Source organism: Nicotiana tabacum, chromosome 18 (genome assembly GCF_000715075.1).
Source record: "Nicotiana tabacum cultivar K326 chromosome 18, ASM71507v2, whole genome shotgun sequence".
Taxonomy (NCBI): Eukaryota; Viridiplantae; Streptophyta; class Magnoliopsida; order Solanales; family Solanaceae; genus Nicotiana; species Nicotiana tabacum.
In genome coordinates this window covers 67,077,179-67,095,864 of record NC_134097.1, presented here as the reverse complement: position 1 = coordinate 67,095,864, position 18,686 = coordinate 67,077,179, and the positions used below count along the sequence as shown (strand labels likewise).

Genomic DNA, 18,686 nt, shown 5'->3' with positions numbered 1-18,686 from the left:
GACAACACCTTGTACATGAATTACTGCTTGGTGACATCTATGGTGTCTTGGGCCCAAATGTATGAATTGTTGATATGAACTTGTGCTTCCTCGAAATGATGATTCTTGTGATTAATATGCTTTGAACGTTGTTGGTTATGTCTCGCGATATAATGGTGTAAATAAATGGCAACAAACCAAGTGTGTGTGTGTGTTCATGTGTTCATGTGGTAAGAACTGTGTAACGAATGATGGAAAGAAATCATAATTGATGCAATTGAAACAACTGTGGTAATATCATACGTGACTTGTCGCGGGCAACTATCGTTGTGACTTAAATTGTATACGGGTTGTTGCATATGATGGAAATGGTATTGATGTTATGAAAGTTCTTTGTGAATTATTCTTGTTGTCGTGTGAAATTTGATTGTTCGGTGGGATCGGGTTGCGCGCCGCAACACGAAGTTATAAGGTGTGGGTCGTGGTGATAAGGGTGGCCGAGGTAATAAGGGTGTAAAAGTGATCGAAATCACTATTGAAATGAAAATATGTGAAAGTTGCGAAACCATTGATGTGATGAAATAATGTTGAAAGGGGAAAAGGAGAGATTGTGGAACTTGTTTGGCTTTGGTTGTTCCTTTCATGTGCATTGGATTGTTGATTCTATTACTGTTTGTTACCTGTGTATTTCTTGATTTTACTTGGGGTAAAGTTTGTTCATACATACCAGTACAATTCAAATGTACTGACGTCCCTTTTGTCGGGGGCGCTACATTCGTGTTATGATTGTAGGTGGTTCTATAGCAGGTACTCCAGTCCACCAACAGTAGCACTCCTTTACTTTCCGTCAGCTGTATTGGTGAGCCCCTTTTTCCTCTCGGGGCCCTGCATGGCTCATGCCGCTTTTCCTCCCGGGAATCTTATTTTGGTATTTGCATAAGGTATAGCCGGAGCCTTGTTGCCGGCATTTCCGTATTATTCTTCAGTACTTAGAGGCTCCGTAGACAGGTCGTCGGTAGTGTCGGGTATTGACATTTAGAATAAAGATATTGATGTTTGGCAATGAGGTATAAAACTTGTAATACCTGTAAAATGGCGAATGCGGTTGATAATGGAAATCGTTAATAATATGTTTATAGAATTTGATTAATGGAGTCCATCTCCTATTTATTCATGAGTTGGTTCGGGTAGAATGAGACCTAACAGGCTTTCCCGGTCGGGTTACTCGGTTGAGCGTCGGTCGTGCTCCTCGGGTTTTGGGGCGTGACAATAATATGTCCCAAGAAGACATAACTAGTTAATCAATCTTGTTTTGGACCCCTGTTAAACACGAAGATGGTCATGTCATAGCTATCTAATGATCTTCACTTCAGTTAAACGCTAAAATCTCAACCCTAAGATTGAGAAAATACTATCTATGTTCATTTATAAGTAGCTTATTACAAAAAATTGTCCAATTCATAAAATATTATTAATATTAGAAAATTAGCTATTTATAGAAAAAAAGATCAAATTTTTGCTTTCTTTTGAATGAGTATTATTAGAATAGATTGGGTACATCTTAAGGAGATTGAATCTCTATTTTGAGATGATTTGGTTGAGTTTTGTGGTGGTTTGAAATGAAAATTTGAAGTAGAAGATATGAAAAAAAATAATAGGTGTATCACATATGTATCATATTTGTATCAAATATGTATCACATGTATATCCATGTATACATGCATGTGAGATACATGCGTGATACGTGTTTGATACATGTGTCGTTGAAGAATTTATTAAACTCGATTTTTTAACTGCGAATTTTGAACCCAAATCAGTCCAAATCACCTCCAATCTCCTCAAATTTTGTAAATTAACTTATCTATATGTTTTCAATGAATCTCAACATACTCATTGAAAAAAGTCCATTTTTCTTAGATTTTTGGGATGTTTTGTGTGTGTGCGCGCGTATATATATATATATATTTCGTCACCTTATTTTCTACCTCATCCATGAAAATTTCTTTCCGTCTTGTATCTAGTGTTGCTAATCACGCTTAAAAATATGGAAGAAGATCTTTATGTGTAATTCTTGGAGAGAAAGAACCTTATTTCTTTGAGTTTTCAATTTTTATATGTGTTTGGCTAATTTTGGTAAGTCTGTGATTAATGGCTAGAGGTTGGTAAGTTGGGATTATTTTGGGACATTTCTGTAAGATTCCCTATAAGATTATGTTAATATTGTTGTTATATGAAATAACTCTCCCACATAAGAGCAATGTAACAACCTAGCCTACTAGTGAAATTGTTCGCTTTGGACCTAGGCTCGCACGACTTTGGAAAGCGTCGCTAGGGTCTAAGGTTTGTTTACTTATATACTCATCATCTCTCCCGTGTTTTGTCGATGTAGGATTTGTCTAGGATGTCACATATACCCCTTTAGGGGACTCAGCATCCTCGCAGAAGTTTGCCCCACCACCGTTCAAGATTGCACGCGGAGTGGCTCTGATACCATATGTAATAGCCCAGTCCACTAGTGACATTGTCCGCTTTAGACCTAGGCCCGCACGGATATCAGTAGTAGGTTGGTGTGACACCCTAGGCAACTCTTATCGAAAAAACACAAGAGAGATGCTGTGTACGTAAGTAAACACCCCTGAAATGTATTGCTCAAAAAGCTACGTTACAAGACAAATCCTTATCGGTTTTTCCGCAACTTAAATATGATTTTTCCAAACCTTATATTTTATATCCAAACATCATATATAATCATATTATGACTTTACATTTATTTAAATCATGATTAACAAGTCTCATATAATGTATATGTTACCTTGAACACAGAGGTTGTAACACATCAAAATGTGTCTAGTTGGAACACTTTTGGCAAAGTTTAGGTACTAGCTGAGTTAAGTGTCTCAATAAAAATATGGGATTAAGTTTAAGGGTCCACATTTGTATTTGGCCAAATGAAAAAGCAAAATCAAATTCAGGACATTTCTCAGGACGTCGTTTCTTCATATGGTTTCTTCAATTTTCAAGAGTTTCTGGTTTCTTGTTCAGCACTCTTTGAGCTAAAAATTTCAGAAGTAAATTGTTCAGTAAATTATTCAGCTTTTCACCGACTCTCGGATTCCGGTAATGAGCGAAGGAGAGGACGCGGTGCGACGCCGCAACGCGGTGGCAGAATACCGGAGAAAGCTTCTCCAGCACAAAGAACTCGAATCCAGAATCCGAACCGGTCCGTCTTTCCTCCAATCCCCAATTTCTATACCCTAATTCAATCCTATGTGCCAAAATTATTTTTTTGTTTCTTCTCGAATTTATGAAATTAATGTAGTCAGGGAGAATTTAAGAGCATCAAAGAAAGAATACAACAAAACAGAGGATGATTTGAAGTCGCTTCAGAGCGTTGGACAGATTATCGGCGAAGTTCTTCGCCCTCTCGACCATGAACGAAGTAACTTACTATCTTTCTACAAGCTTCTTCTTATTATTACTATTAACTTTCAGATTTTTCAATAAAACCTATTGATGAATTATGATAAATTCATATAGCTGATCTCGACTATCTTAAGATTAAGATGTGGTTGATTGGTTGATTTATAATAGTTTTGATGCATTCACTCATTGCCTTTCCTTATTGGTGAAAATTGAATTTTGAATATTCAGGTGTTGCTGAATAGTTAAAGTATCAAGATAAGAATACCCAAGCTTTCTGAATAGTTAAATAATGTTTCAACTTTGGGTATTTCTAGTTTGTGCAGATCAAGTGGGCGTTTGGACATAAGAATTGTAAAATTCCAAAAAAAGTGAAAAAAAATTTCAAGTAAAAATGGTATTTGAAAATTAGAGTTGTGTTTGGACATGAATATTATTTTAGGTCGTTTTTGAAGTTTTGTGAGTGAAAATTTTGAAGAACAGCTTTTTGGAGTTTTTCAAATTTTCGAAAAATTTCAAATTTTATTTACAAGTAAAAATTGAAAATTATATGGCCAAATATTAATTTTAAAAACTTTTTTTTATGTCCAAACGGGCTCTTGTGTGTATTTTAGTTCAAGTTTCAATCCATTAGATGGTTGCTTTCATTTCTTGCTGCTTTAAATAGTAAATGACCATCCTATCAATCAGTCAATCAACTTTGCAACAACAACAACAACAACGGCCCAGTGTAATCCCACAAGTAGGGTCTGGGGAGGGTAATATGTACGCAGACCTTACCCCTACCTCGAGAGGCAAATAGACTGTTTCCAGGAGACCTTCGGCTCAAGAAGGCCACAAGAGATGATATATTAGTACCATCAATAGAATCATAATAAAATGACAGCAATATAAGAAATACGAAATAGATGGAAAGTACGATAATAACCAGCAGATAAAGCCCTGCATCAGTAGATGACCACTAGCATCCTAATACTAACTCCTAACTGGCTAATCTCACCCTGGTGCGCCGTAGAAATATTCACAACTTCCCCCTAACCTACAACCTTAATGCTCGATCTCCACAATTCCCTGTCAAGCGCCATTTCCTCATTAATCCTAAGTCGCGCCATGTCCTGCCTGATCACCTCTCCCCAATACTTCTTAGGTCGCCCTCTACCTCTCCTCGTGCCCACCACAGCCAGTCGCTCACACCTCCTCACCGGTGCATCAGTGTTCCTCCTCTGAATGTGCCCGAACCATCTGAGTTTTGCTTCTCGCATCTTGTCCTCCATGGAGGCCACGCCCACCTTCTCTCGAATATTTTCATTCCTAATCTTATCCATCCTTGTATGCCCGCACATCCACCTCAACATCCTCATCTCTGCTACTTTCATCTTCTGGATGTGTGAGTTCTTAACCGGCCAACACTCGGTCCCATACAACATGGCAGGCCTAACCACTGCTCTATAAAACTTACCTTTTAGTAACGTTGGCACTTTCTTGTCACACAGGACTCCCGACGCTAACCTCCACTTCATCCACCCCACCCCTATACGGTGTGTGACATCCTCGTCGATCTCCCCGATCCCCTGAATAACTGACCCAAGGTACTTGAAACTACTCCTCTTGGGAATGACTTGAGAATCAAGCCTCACGTCCACTCCCGCTTCCGTCGGCTCGACCCCAAATTTGCAATCGAGGTATTCTGTCTTCGTCCTGGTCAACTGAAACCTTTAGACTCAAGGGCATGTCTCCAAACCTCCAACCTCTTATTGACGCCGCCTCGTGTCTCGTCAATCAGAACTATGTCATCAGCAAATAGCATGTACCATGGCACCTCCCCTTGAATATGATGAGTGAGTACATCTATCACCAGGGCAAATAGGAATGGGCTGAATGCAGACCCTTGGTGCAACCCCGTAACAACCGGAAAATGCTCGGAGTCGCCTCCTACTGTCCTAACCCGAGTCTTAGCTCCATCATACATGTCTTTAATCACCCTAATGTAGGCAACCAGAACCCCTTTAGCCTCCAAGCAGCTCCATAGGACCTCCCTAGGAACTCTGTCGTACGCTTTCTCCAAATCAATAAACACCATGTGGAGATCCTTCTTCCTATCCCTGTATTGTTCTACCATCCTCCTAATAAAGTGGATAGCTTCTGTGGTAGAACGCCCCGGCATGAACCCGAACTGGTTGTCTGAAATAGACGCCGTCCTTCGCACTCTCATTTCTACCACTCTCTCCCAAACTTTCATAGTATGTCTCCGTAATTTGATACCCCTATAGTTGTTACAGCTCTGGATATCGCCTTTGTTCTTGTACAACGGAACCATTGCACTCCACCTCCACTCTTCAGGCATCCTATTAGTCTTGAATATAACATTAAACAGCCCAGTAAGCCATTCCAAGCCTGCTCTACCTACACACCTCCAAAGTTCAACCGGAATTTCGTCTGGCCCGGTAGCTCTGCCCCTTCTCATCTTATGCATCGCCTCCATGACCTCCTCGACCTCGATGTCCCTACAATAACTTAATTCATGGGGATTGTCCGTATTCCTCAATTCACCTAGTACAATATCCTGATCCCCTTCTTCATTTAGAAGTTTATGAAAGTAGGTCTGCCACCTCCTCTTAATCTCGTCATCCCCCATCAAAACTTTGCCGTCATTATCTTTTATGCACGCCACTTGGTCCAGATCCCGAGCCCTCCTCTCTCTCACCTTAGCCAGTCGGAATAACTTCTTCTCCCCGCCTTTGCTCCCCAGTTCCTCATACAGACGAGCAAAAACTGCAGTCTTAGCCTCCGTGACTGCCATCTTCGCCTCCTTTCTAGATACCTTATACCTCTCACTGTTCGCTCTCATCTCCTCCTCGCAAGTGCTCCCTACTAACCGCAGGTAAGCCGCCTTCTTTGCTTCCATTTTACCTTGGACAACTGCATTCCACCACCAATCTCCTTTGTGGCCACCGGTGCGGCCCGAAGATATCCCTAACACCTCTCTCGCCGCCTTCCTTATACAGTTCGTCGTTGTCGATCACATAGTGTTTGCGTCCCCACTACTTCTCCAAGCTCCCATTGCCGATAACCTTCCTTCCAACTCCTGAGCTTTATCCTTAGTCAAGGCGCCCTACCTAATCCTCGTACGGCCTCGTACTTACCTCTTCTTCCTCCTTATCATAATACCAATGTCCATCACCAAAAGCCTATGTTGCGTTGCGAGGGTTTCACCAGGGATAACCTTGCAATCCTCGCACAACCTTCTGTCGCATCTCCTGAGGAGGAGATAGTCAATCTGAGTCTTCGTCACCGAACTTTGGTAAGTAACCAAATGCTTCTCCCGCTTCGGGAAACTTGAGTTCGCAATCACTAGATCGAATGCCTTGGCGAAGTCCAACAGCGAAGTGCCCCCTCCGTTCCGCTCCCCGAAACCGAAGCCGCCATGCACCTCAGTATAACCACCTGCAGACGACCCAATATGACCATTGAAATCTCCTCCTATGAATAACCTCTCGGAAGGCGGAATACTACGAACGATCTCATCCAACCCCTCCCAAAAGCGTCTTTTAATCTCCTCATCCAAGCCTGCTTGCGGTGCGTACGCGCTAACGACATTTAAAGTACACTCACCCACCACCAACTTAATAGTCATTAATCTATCATTCACCCACTTGACCTCTGCCACCGACTCTCTAAGATGGCTATCTACTAGGATACCTACTCCATTCTTACCCCTCAGGACTCCAAAGTACCACAACTTATACCCATCCGCGTTTTTCGCCCTCGATCCGACCCACCTAGTCTCCTGGACACACACTATATTAATCTTCCTCCTCTGAAGGATCTTCGCCAACTCTATAGACTTACTCGTTAGTGAACCTATGTTCCATGACCTGATTCTCAACCTATAGGCTCCCTTGCCCCCGCTACCTCCCTGCCTCCCGTTCCACCCCCTGGCCCCCGCCCCGCACTCTGCCCCACCCGAGGACATGCCCTTATTCTATTATCCCAGACTACAACCACTACACCTACGACAATCTAAAGAAGACTCGCTAGTGCACAACGGACAACGAACCAAACTAGAAGGAAACAAGTGACTACTAGCACACTAGTTGAATGATCGAACTATTGCGAACTAAAGTAACATCAATTTAAATAACACCAAAAGGGAAACAGTAAAACGGGAGGTACCAACTCTCGAGAACAAAACCTGTGCTTGATTTGTTGTATTCGATGTAGTTGTACGCTCACGCACAGCTTCCCACAGCCCTTTGCTGACACTCGCCCAGGCTGCTCTCCTTTGCTAGTGCTCGTGCGCCCAACTTGTCTCCAACAACTTCGAGAATTTCCCTTCTAAAACACAAAAAATACCACGACCCAAAAACCAAAAAGGGGCTGTCACCGCTACCTCTGGTGTAGCCCCGACAATAGCAGAGGAAATGGAGGGAAAAAGCAGAGAACTACACAACACACAAATTAATTTAATTTCCAACACCAAATTAACAAAATATTTCACAACTGATTCACCAATTTACAGAAAACAATATTACCTTTAATACAATATTCACAGATCACTCTAAAAACTACACAACACACAAATTAATTTCAAAAGCAACTAGCAGACAACAATATCAAAATCGAACAGAGAGACTAAGATACTAACATCAGGATTTTACAGATTGTAGAGCAAAAGAAAGGGAGGAGAACAATATCAAAATCGAAACAAGCACAATCTGATCAATTATTTAAAAAATAGTAAAAGTATGCATCTAACAAGCACAAATACAATCTGATCAAGAAAATCAATCTAATGGACCTGACATAGCTTCCGACGATTAGCAAAATCAAGCCAAAATTTTGATTGCGCAGTAGATCAGTGAATCTAAAGAGCTCGATAAAAATCACTGTAAACTCAATTAAAAACTTGATGAACCAGTAGATCGAAGAATCAAAAGAGCCTCACAAAATCACTGTAAAGTCAGAACTCTACCAACAAAATCGACAAGAAAAAAAGAAGAAAAGCCGCTATTACTCAGTAGGTGGGAGAAGAAATAAAGCTGTCTCGCACGCTAGATAAAAGAATTTATTTATGCTTGAAATAAATCGAATCTATATTAGTCAATAGAAAGAGGTGAAGAAATCCTTTACAGTTAACAGAGTTAAGTGAATTTATATGGGTGACGAAAGTTGAATCTCGCCGGACTCCGGTTTCTGGCCGCCGGTTGCTTTCCGTTGTTGAGATTGGATCTGCTGGTGGGGTGGTCGACGGCGGCGTGGGGTGGTCGACGGCGGCGTGGGGTGGTCGCCGCTGTTCAGAGGGGTGTTGGGGTGGTCTGGTTGTGACCGTTGGGGATGGGGGTGAAACCGAGAGAGAGAGAGAGAGGAAAAAATTAAGAGAAAGATCCGACTCCAAAATGAGACCTTGTGGTAAGAATTCACACTCCAGTCAATCAACTTTGCCTCAATCTAAAACTAGTTGGAGTTAGCTGTATGAATACTTTGTCTCTTGTTTTGCTCTTTAGTCCCAATACACAAAAAGTCTTGTCTTTTAAGGCATATTTAGGGTTCTCTTATTAGATGTTATCGAGATCTCACAAGTGGTTTGAAATTCATATGATAGAACATCTGTTTGCTTTTGTTCTATTCATTCATTGTAGAAGAAAGTAGTGACCATAGTTACACAGCTAATAACAACTTACCATGTATTTCATTTTAGTGATTGTAAAAGCAAGCAGTGGCCCAAGGTATGTTGTCGGGTGCCGTAATAAACTTGACAAGGAAAAACTGACCTCTGGAACAAGAGTGGTTCTTGACATGACAACTCTCACAATCATGCGTGCTCTCCCACGTGAGGTATGTTTCCTCTGGTCTCTGTTCTCAATGAAAATGTTAATGGGAAGGCTGGAATGTGTAATGGTTGAGATCTCCTTGTGTGTGTGTGTGGGGGGGGGGGGGGGGTAGACTCCATAGAGATACTTCTTCATAAATGCTTAATATTTCATACTCTTCTTGTAAAGGTTGATCCAGTTGTTTATAACATGCTCCATGAAGATCCGGGAAATATTAGTTACTCTGCTGTAGGTGGTTTATCAGATCAAATTCGTGAACTTAGGGAATCCATTGAGCTACCTCTTATGAATCCTGAGCTGTTCCTCAGAGTTGGAATCAAACCTCCCAAGGTTACTGATCCTTCATTCTCTCTTTTATCCATCTTATGCGTGTGCATTTAAAAAATGCCTGACAGATAATGAATGATATGTAACATCTGAAGTACAGAATTAATTCTTTAACATCATAAAATCTTTCAGGGTGTTCTGCTCTACGGCCCTCCTGGTACCGGCAAGACTTTGTTAGCTAGAGCCATTGCTAGTAATATTGATGCCAACTTTTTGAAGGTTGGTGCATCATATTCTGTTCATGTTGCTTTTGGTTTTATTACTGTCTTGCTCTTAGATAAGGAAAAAGGACATGATTCATTTCATATTCCATGCTTATCGCTTTGTAGATTGTATCAAGTGCCATTATTGATAAGTATATTGGTGAAAGTGCAAGACTGATAAGGGAGATGTTCAATTATGCACGCGATCATCAGGTAAGGAACTCTATCTTGCAGAAATTAGATGCAAATTTTTTATTGTACCTTGGGTCTATTATTTAGGGGGATGGGGAGATTGATGAATATGTCACACACGTATTGGGGCGGGATGGATGAAATGAAGACTCGCTTCCGGTGTTTTGTGTGACAAGAATTGACACCGAAACTTAAGGTAAGTTCTACACAGTGATGGTCAGACCAACGATGTTGTATGGGGCTGAGTGTTAGCCAGTCAAGATCGCTCATGTCCAGAAGATGAAGGTAGTAGAGATGAGGATGTTGAGATGGATGTGCGGGCACATCAGGTTAGATAGGATCATAATTGAGGTTATTTGCGTCAAGGTGGGTGTGGCCCCTATTGAGGACAAGATGCGGGAAGCGTGGCTTAGGTGGTTTGGTCGTGTGAGGAGGAGGAGCACAGACACCCCGGTGAAGAGGTGTGAGAGGTTAATATTGGAGGGCCTACAGAGAGGTAGAGGTAGGCCAAAGAAGAGAGGTGGGGAGAGGTGATTAGGCAAAACATGGCGCAACTTGAGCTGACCGAGGACATGACCCTTGATAGGAAGGTATGGAGGTCGAGGATTAGGGTAGTATAGTAGGTAGTCTAGAGTGTTCATAACAGTAGCATTAACACGCAGTCTCGCTTTCTGTTGGTAGTAGGTTTTTATGACTAACCGTTGTTTTCTTTCACTGATGATTACCTTAATATCTTGTTGTTTTTATTTTGCTTCTATATGGTTTTTGGTACTGTTCCTTATTTATATTTTCATTAATGTGGTGCTTATGCTTTCCTGAGCCGAGGGTCTATTGGAAACAACCTCTCTATCCCAACCAGGTAGGGGTAAGTAGGTAGGGGTAAGGTCTGCATACACACTACCCTTCTCAGACCCTACGGGGTGGGATATTACTAGGTATGTTGTTGTTGTTGCTGCGTTATTCTCTGCTTATAATTTGTTTCCTTTTTAGCCCTGCATAATCTTTATGGATGAGATTGATGCAATCGGCGGACGACGTTTTAGTGAGGGAACAAGTGCTGACCGGGAAATTCAAAGAACACTGATGGAGTTACTCAATCAGCTTGATGGGTTTGATCAGCTTGGCAAGGTATCTATTTGCTTGATTTTGTGCAACATTGCCAAAGACTCTTGGATAAGAACATTTGAGAATATCTGCCCACAATTATAGTATTGCTCTTTTCTAGCCATGGCTTACGTGTCAGTTTATGTGGGTTCTTGCTACTTAAGATGTATCTTTGACTATAACAATCCTCTGTTGCAGATAAAAATGATTATGGCAACAAACCGGCCTGATGTTCTTGATCCTGCACTTCTTCGTCCGGGTCGTCTAGACAGGAAGATAGAAATACCATTGCCAAATGAGCAGTCAAGGATGGATATTCTCAAAATTCATGCTGCTGGAATTGCTAAACATGGTGAGATTGATTATGAAGCTGTTGTTAAGCTTGCAGAGGTGAGTCTGGAACTTCTCTGTTGTCAGTTTGTTATGAACATCATTCCCATAATTTTAGCTGCTTTTTTTTCTTCAAAATTTTAGGGCTTCAATGGAGCTGACCTCCGTAATGTATGTACTGAGGCTGGCATGTCAGCTATCCGTGCAGAAAGAGATTATGTTATACATGAAGATTTTATGAAGGTAAATTATGTCATACAACTATCGGTTTATTATCAACAATTTCTTGCTGTTCACTTCTCTCTGAAGCTTTATCAGCTTGTATGTGATAAATTATGATTTCCTTGAAACTTCTTAGGCTGTTCGTAAACTGAATGAAGCAAAGAAACTTGAATCAAGTGCACACTACAGTGCTGATTTTGGAAAAGACTAGGATGGATGTCATTTAGTCTCAGAAGCCATGGATATTTGGGCAGTGCAACATCCCTTTGCTATACTTGCTCGATATTTTCGTCTGATGCTTCTATGTGTGCGGAATGTGCTATTCAATGCCATGTAGGACGGAATGACCCAGGCGCCAAAGTTCTCCAGTCAAGTCTGTGCTGCATCAGTTTAACTTTTCTTCCCCCTCCTCCCTTCCCTTTTGCTGAACTGTCAATAGTAATGAAGTTAACAGAATGTTATGGAAGTTCTTCAATCTCTACTGTATAATATGCATTTTTGTTTGCTTTTGATGTGGGTGATTGTTCCCTGCATGCATATGGCTCGAGTCCATGGCCGAACAAGCCAGGAATCTTGAATGTTCATCCAAATCAAGTTGAATGGAGAGATGAAGACAGTGAAAGTACTTCAAGCGTATTAACGTTGGAAAAAGTACTTCAAGCGTATTAAAGCTGGGAAGGAGGTTACTCATCAATGCTAAATACTATTGGCACAGAAATTTTTAGTTGCTGGACAATGAGAATTGAGGTATCTGTCAAGGGACAATTGTAGATTTAGGACTCCCAAATGCTTACTACCTCTGCCCTGTATTATTCTAAGGTTTTTTTACACCCCATAAAAAAGTAAATTTTATAATCTTAATCATAGTAGTATTTGTCTAATTTCTCCTTAAGCATATAATTTTCCTAACCCCCTCCTCCCCCCTCCCCCCCCCCCCTCTCAAAAAAGAAAAAAAAATTCTCAGTCTTGTTTTTTCTCTTTTTAATATTTTAAAACAAATTCGTTTGTCAAACAACTAATACTTGGGAACGGAAGGAGTATTTTGTGTATCATTATGCCCGCAATCTTATAATACCGGTGTCATGTTTATAAAGCGTACGAAGTTTGTCTTTAACTTCATTAAGCAAAATGTTGCTGTAAGGCAACCCCAACTTGTTCTTTCATTTGAGCTGATGCTATCATCATTTAATTAACACGACCACTAACTTGTGTTAATTAACTAATCCAATTGGGATGGGCAAGCTTTGTTTTGTTTCAATTTTCATACAGTTACATAACTATTTTTAGAATATTTCGGTTCGATCAATCGTCTCGAAAGCAAACCCTAAGACAAAACTGTTAGAAATCTATCCTGATTTTCTTACCTTATTTTGATTTATTCTTTTTTTTTAAGGAAGGGAAAAGAGTTTACCATAATTGATTTTCACTTTTCCTTAAAGGAAAATATAGATCTTTTTCATATTTAACAGATCACTTGTAGGAAAATGTTGTGGCCCCTATAAATTGAGAAACTCTCCCTCATGCACAAGAACACAACAACCTCCACAATGTGGCTTGTACGAGAGTTTTGTTTTGGGGTTTTCTCTCAAGTTTTTATACTTTCTTTCTCCTACATATGACCAAACCTGCCTTGTCGTTTTTGATCCCAACAAAAACATAATGCAGACTTTAACCAAGTCTCTTTACTTTGATACCCAACAAACTACGCATGTACCTTGGTGAAGATGGTTTAGATCATTGCCTCAATCACATCCCACCTACTCAATACAAAGTACGAGAGATTATGAGCTTAGGGTTTAGTTAGAAGAAAATTAAGTAAAGGACCGTGAGGTCACAGGTTGAAGTATTTCACCATCACGATTACCTAACTCGATGGATATTGATTGGATTCTTTCTTGGTTATTACAGAATATCATGATAGTATGCCATTTAAGTTGGCACGGTATGATTGGTCACAGAGTAGCAATGATATGAGAAGATTTAAAAATTAGATAAAATCATTAAAGTAAAATTTTCTTGGCTCACTTCCTTTTTCCCCCGTTAAACTGATGAAACCTTAATTAACTTCAAAGATGAATGCCAAAGTGAATTGAGGTCAAGCACATAAATTTATTAAGGTCAAGCGATAGATTGAGGTGAAATTATATTAAATTAGTTATGGTTAAGTGATAAAAGTGAATGTAAATCACACTCATCATATATTCATGGTTACAGGAAAAAAAATATTGATTAATTTGATGTAAATATCTAAAATAGTTCAGGATAATATAATCTTTTAAAAAACCTTCCAAAACCAATGTGTGTGAATTATACTGTATATATGTGACAGCCGTTCCCTAATAATAATGGTATAGCAGAGAAAAGCTTAATTGTCATTAATGCTTCTTTCTTTGTTTTCCACTTTTCCTTCCTCTAATCTTTCTCTTGTGGACCACTTCCACAAAAATCTGTACGTAGCTGCGTTCCATCGCCATTTCCAACCGAGTGCGGAACCAAAGTATGGTTTATTTTTAGTAAAAATACTCAAATAAGTGTAAAAAAAAAAAGTTACCAAAGTATATATAACGCCACTAATAGTGGCGCTATACAGTAACGTTAACTGTACCGTTACTGTATAGCGCCACTAATAGTGGCGCTATACTGACAAACTTACATAGCGCCATTAATAGTGGCGCTATATGTCTTATACCTGAAGACATAGCGCCATTAATAGTGGCGCTATACCCCTTAATACAAATCCCCCATCTTCTTCTTCTTCTTCGTTCCATCTCCGTCTTCCATCTCCCTCTTTTCACTTCTGGTCCCCCCCCCCCACCCCACACCACCGATCTGCCCCAATTTTTTTTAAATTTTTTTTTGGGTCCCCTGTCACATAAAAGTTTAATATTTGAGGTCCCACTGTCGAGTAGAGCTTCGTGTTTTAGTGGATTCATTCTTCCGGAGTCAAAATTTCGATCTGCCTACATTTCAAAAATTCTAAATCGAGGTATTTCGATTTATTTTAAGTTGAAACTTTTATAACAATGCATATTACTTGATTTGTATGTGTTCTATTTCGGTTTGTGTTTATTTTTTCCGAAACTAGCATGTTAAATTTTATCCGGATTTAATTTTAGTGTTGTATAAAAATATGTAAATTAGTCTAAAAATGCGTTTGTTAATATCCTCATGTATATTTATGTGTTTTTATGCCGTTTAGTTTAGATTATTTTTTAGCGTAGTAAAATGTATACTTTATTAGCGTAGTAAAACGTAGACCTTTTTAGCGTAGTATAACGTATACCCCTTTAGCGTAGTAAAATGTAGAGCCTTGTAGCGTAGTATTGTGTAGTAATTGTTTAATTATATTATATTCTAGCACGAAACCCATATATATCTAATTATGGTGCCACTGGGCCACAGAAAATCTAGCACGAAACCCATAATTATAAATATATATATATATATATATATATATTACAATTTAGTTATTAAATAAATATGAATAAAAATTATTAATGATAGTTGGTACCACTGAGTTTTAGAAAATCTAGCACGAAACCCATAATTATAAAAATTATATATATATTATATATATATAATTTTTACAATTAAGTTATTAAAAAATATGAATAAAAATTATTAAAAAAACATAAAATTATTAATGATAGTTTGGTACCACTGGGCCTCAGAAAATCTAGCACGAAACCCATAAGTATATATATAATTTTTACAATTAAGTTGTTAAAAATATGAATTTAAATTATAAAAAACACACATAAATTTTAATGATAGTTATTAAAAATTATGAATTTTCAGTTGACGACATGGATGCACCTATACATCCCGGCCCTCGGACGTCGGAGCTACTACCCCTACAGCCCCAGCATAGATCCGAGCATATATGGGGGGAGAGTTGCTTACACAGACTTTTCGGGGGAGGAGAGTGGATTTATTGTGGGAGTTTTTGACTCCTCCCCGCGTTCTACATCCCCGTGTGGTCCATCACCTGGAGGAAATGGGATTATATAGGATCATTAGCATTGGCCGGATACAGCTCGACTATGCTTTGATCACGGCGTTGATTGAGCGGTGGAGACCGGAGACGCACACTTTCCATCTGCCCATCGGCGAAGCCACCATCACACTCCAGGACGTCGAGATTTTATATGGCCTGTCCACCGATGGCTTGCCAGTTTTACTGCCTGGGAACATGAGATTTTTTAACCGGGCTGCATATATGGATATGCTGCACAGGCTCACGGGCTTCAGGTCCGAGGACCCAGATGTAGCAATTGGGAGTAGTCGTATGCAGTTGGTCCCCATTAGAGACCACTTGGTGCAGATCCACGATACTATCACCGACGACTCAGCGGAGGTGGATGTGGAGCAATATACGAGGCTGTTGTTGCTCCTTCTATTTGGGGGGTCTTGTTCCCGAACACTTCGGGGAACCTAGTGAGCCTTCGTTTTCTGCATCATATTGCGGACTTTGATGATACAGTCAGCTACAGCTGGGGTGGTGCTGTCCTATCTTTTTTGTACAGGCAGATGTGTCGGGCATCCATGGGCACACAGAGAGACGTTTGTGGCTTTCTGCCACTTCTACAGGTGACAACTTATTCAAATAATTTGTCGTTTAGTTCCAATTCTACCTAGTTAGAGTTAATCTTTACGTCAACTTTCTGTTTTAGGTTTGGGTGTGGGAGCGATTTCTGCAACTTCGGCCACCTCTACCACAGCTACCGGATAATGTACATATTCCTGATCTCCCTCTAGCTTGTAGGTGGGTATTGCGTCGTAGACTTGCACGAGAGTATCATGGCCATCATAATCTCCCGTTCTGTAGGGATGTGTTGGATTTTCTGGAGGATGCACAGGTGAATATCTAACTAAACTTACCAATTTATTTTTAACTAGGTGTTGCGCAAACTAACGATTTGTGTTATTATTTGATAGTTCATCTGGACGTCGTACAACGAAGAGCTGATAGGTACCCTGCCAGCGTATTGCACGCACGGTCGCCATATTTGGAGGGCTTCCGTCCCTCTCACGTGCCTCGATATTGTTGAGCATCATGCCTCAGAGCGAGTATTTCGTCAGTTTGGATTTCCGCAAAACACGTAATTGAATATATATTCCGGTTTACAGTATGTACATTATTACCCCGATTATTATGGATAGCGGTGCGAACTTCAAAAATACCTCGTTCGTTATCATATTGCAAAAAGGAATGCCAATGTGCTCGCCGTCTGTATTTCTCTAATCTCTTCATAGGCACTGGCATAAATTCAACACCCCTTTCCATCAATTCCGTTGCAGCTGCAGACCGTTGTACAAACCTCTCCGCCATCTGCTTAAACGACATACGCACCATGGCTGTGAAGGGCAATCCTCTTGCCGACTTTAATAACCCGTTGAAGGATTCTGACACGTTTGTAGTAAGAATTCCCCAGCGTCTGCCACCATCTGCATGCAACGTCCACTTTTCAAGATCATGTCGCATTAACCAACGATATGCTGCATCGTCTTCTTGCCTGATAGAATCCATATGCCTCCGGAATTTATGTTGTTGGTGGTCTGTTGCTGCCATCCACATCAAATCATGTAGATCTTTTTTGGGATGTGCCTTCTTGAAATTGGCCTTAAAGTGCCTCACACAGTAACGGTGGTATGCATAAGGTTCTTGCCAGGCAGGAAGGTTCTCCACAGAACTTAATATACCCCCGTGCCGATCAGATATTAGACAAATACCTGAACGATGTTTGACAACGTGCTCTTTCAAGTGGTTCAAAAACATTGTCCACGTCTCTGTGCTTTCATTTGCATAAATAGCAAAGGCTAGAGGAAATATCTGTCCATTTGCATCCACAGCCACGGCTATCAATAGCTTGATATCGTACTTTCCATAGACATGAGTTCCGTCTATGGATATTACGGGCCGGCAATACGGAAAAGCCTCGATATTGCTGGCTTAAACGCCCAAAACACGTAATTGAATATATATTCTGGTTTACCCGGACTCCGCTCAAGCTTCCATTCAATAACTGTTCCGGGGTTAAAGTGCTGCAGTGCAGCCATGTAGCTAGGCAGATCTGCAAATGACTTATCCCAGTTACCATAGACTATTTCAAACGCTCTTTTGCGCCCAAGATATGCCTTTCTTTTAGTAATTGTGTGGCCATATTCCTGGTAGACTGCTGTAATGCACTCTTTGATTTTATACCTGATGGACGCTTCGATGTGCGGAATAAGTACAAGAGACATCAAGTCAATATCCAAGTTGAAGTGATTCCCGTTGAAAGTGTCCATTTCGCATGTGTGGGTGGGAATGTATTTACCCACTTTCCACATACCTGTTTTCTTCTTCGACGCATGCAACATCCAATTACATGGCCAAAACCACCTGCGGCAAATAGCCTTGTATACCGTCGGACTTGACTCCGATACTTGCATTTCACGACACTGTTTTAACATTGTGCATTTTACAAACCCTGCTTACGCGTGCTTTATCAGGAAAAAGCATCCCCTTTGCAAGCACCGTTGGTCTAGACTCATCCCACATTGCTATCCGGATTTCATCAAAATCTCGTGTGAGAGCTTCCACATCCGGCACGACTGGCAAGTTATCAATATATGGAATCTCCCTTGAATGAAACGGCACTTCAGACTCGTTCACTTTTCGTCTATGAGGGGCTCTCTTCAAATCCGGTTCTTCCTCCTCGTCCTCTTCATCACCATCCTCACGAGCAAATGGTGTCTCATCTCCCGATTCATCGGCATTGTTATCGTAATCGCTGTTCTCTTCCTCACTCTGTTCATCTGCCAGATCCTGATGTAATACGTCATTTTCGGGCAATTGAGTGAGTACGGGTAGTTCAACTTGCTCGTTTTCACTGCACATTTCAACAAAAATATAAGCTGCTAAATTAATAAATGCTTTATATATGGTCGTAGTTTTTCACTTACAAGTTGTAATGTGATGACATTCCATGATGGACGTTTTCAGTTAGGTGATGACTACCGGATGGGTCACTTGTAAAATTCATATCCGGCCGGTACCCCCTATTAAATAAATGAGCGTTAAAATTTATTCAAT

The 18,686-nt window shown here is 40.4% G+C and overlaps 1 protein-coding gene across 2 annotated transcripts; it reads left to right on the top strand.

Annotated features, from left to right (window-relative positions):
* Nucleotides 1–2,866: 2,866 nt before the first annotated feature.
* On the top strand, nt 2,867–12,486 carry LOC107761373 (26S proteasome regulatory subunit S10B homolog B). 2 transcript variants are annotated; one of them, XM_075236953.1, is made up of 10 exons: nt 2,867–3,199; nt 3,303–3,418; nt 9,098–9,234; nt 9,399–9,560; nt 9,690–9,776; nt 9,887–9,973; nt 10,943–11,080; nt 11,255–11,446; nt 11,531–11,629; nt 11,745–12,486. In XM_075236953.1, exons 1-10 carry the CDS (start codon nt 2,928–2,930, stop codon nt 11,817–11,819), a joined length of 1,365 nt encoding a protein of 454 aa, XP_075093054.1. In that variant the 5' UTR covers nt 2,867–2,927; the 3' UTR covers nt 11,820–12,486. The 2 variants fall into 2 exon arrangements, with proteins under 2 accessions (XP_075093054.1, XP_075093055.1); XM_075236954.1 differs by having other exon boundaries at nt 2,868–3,199; nt 3,299–3,418.
* Nucleotides 12,487–18,686: the final 6,200 nt, after the last annotated feature.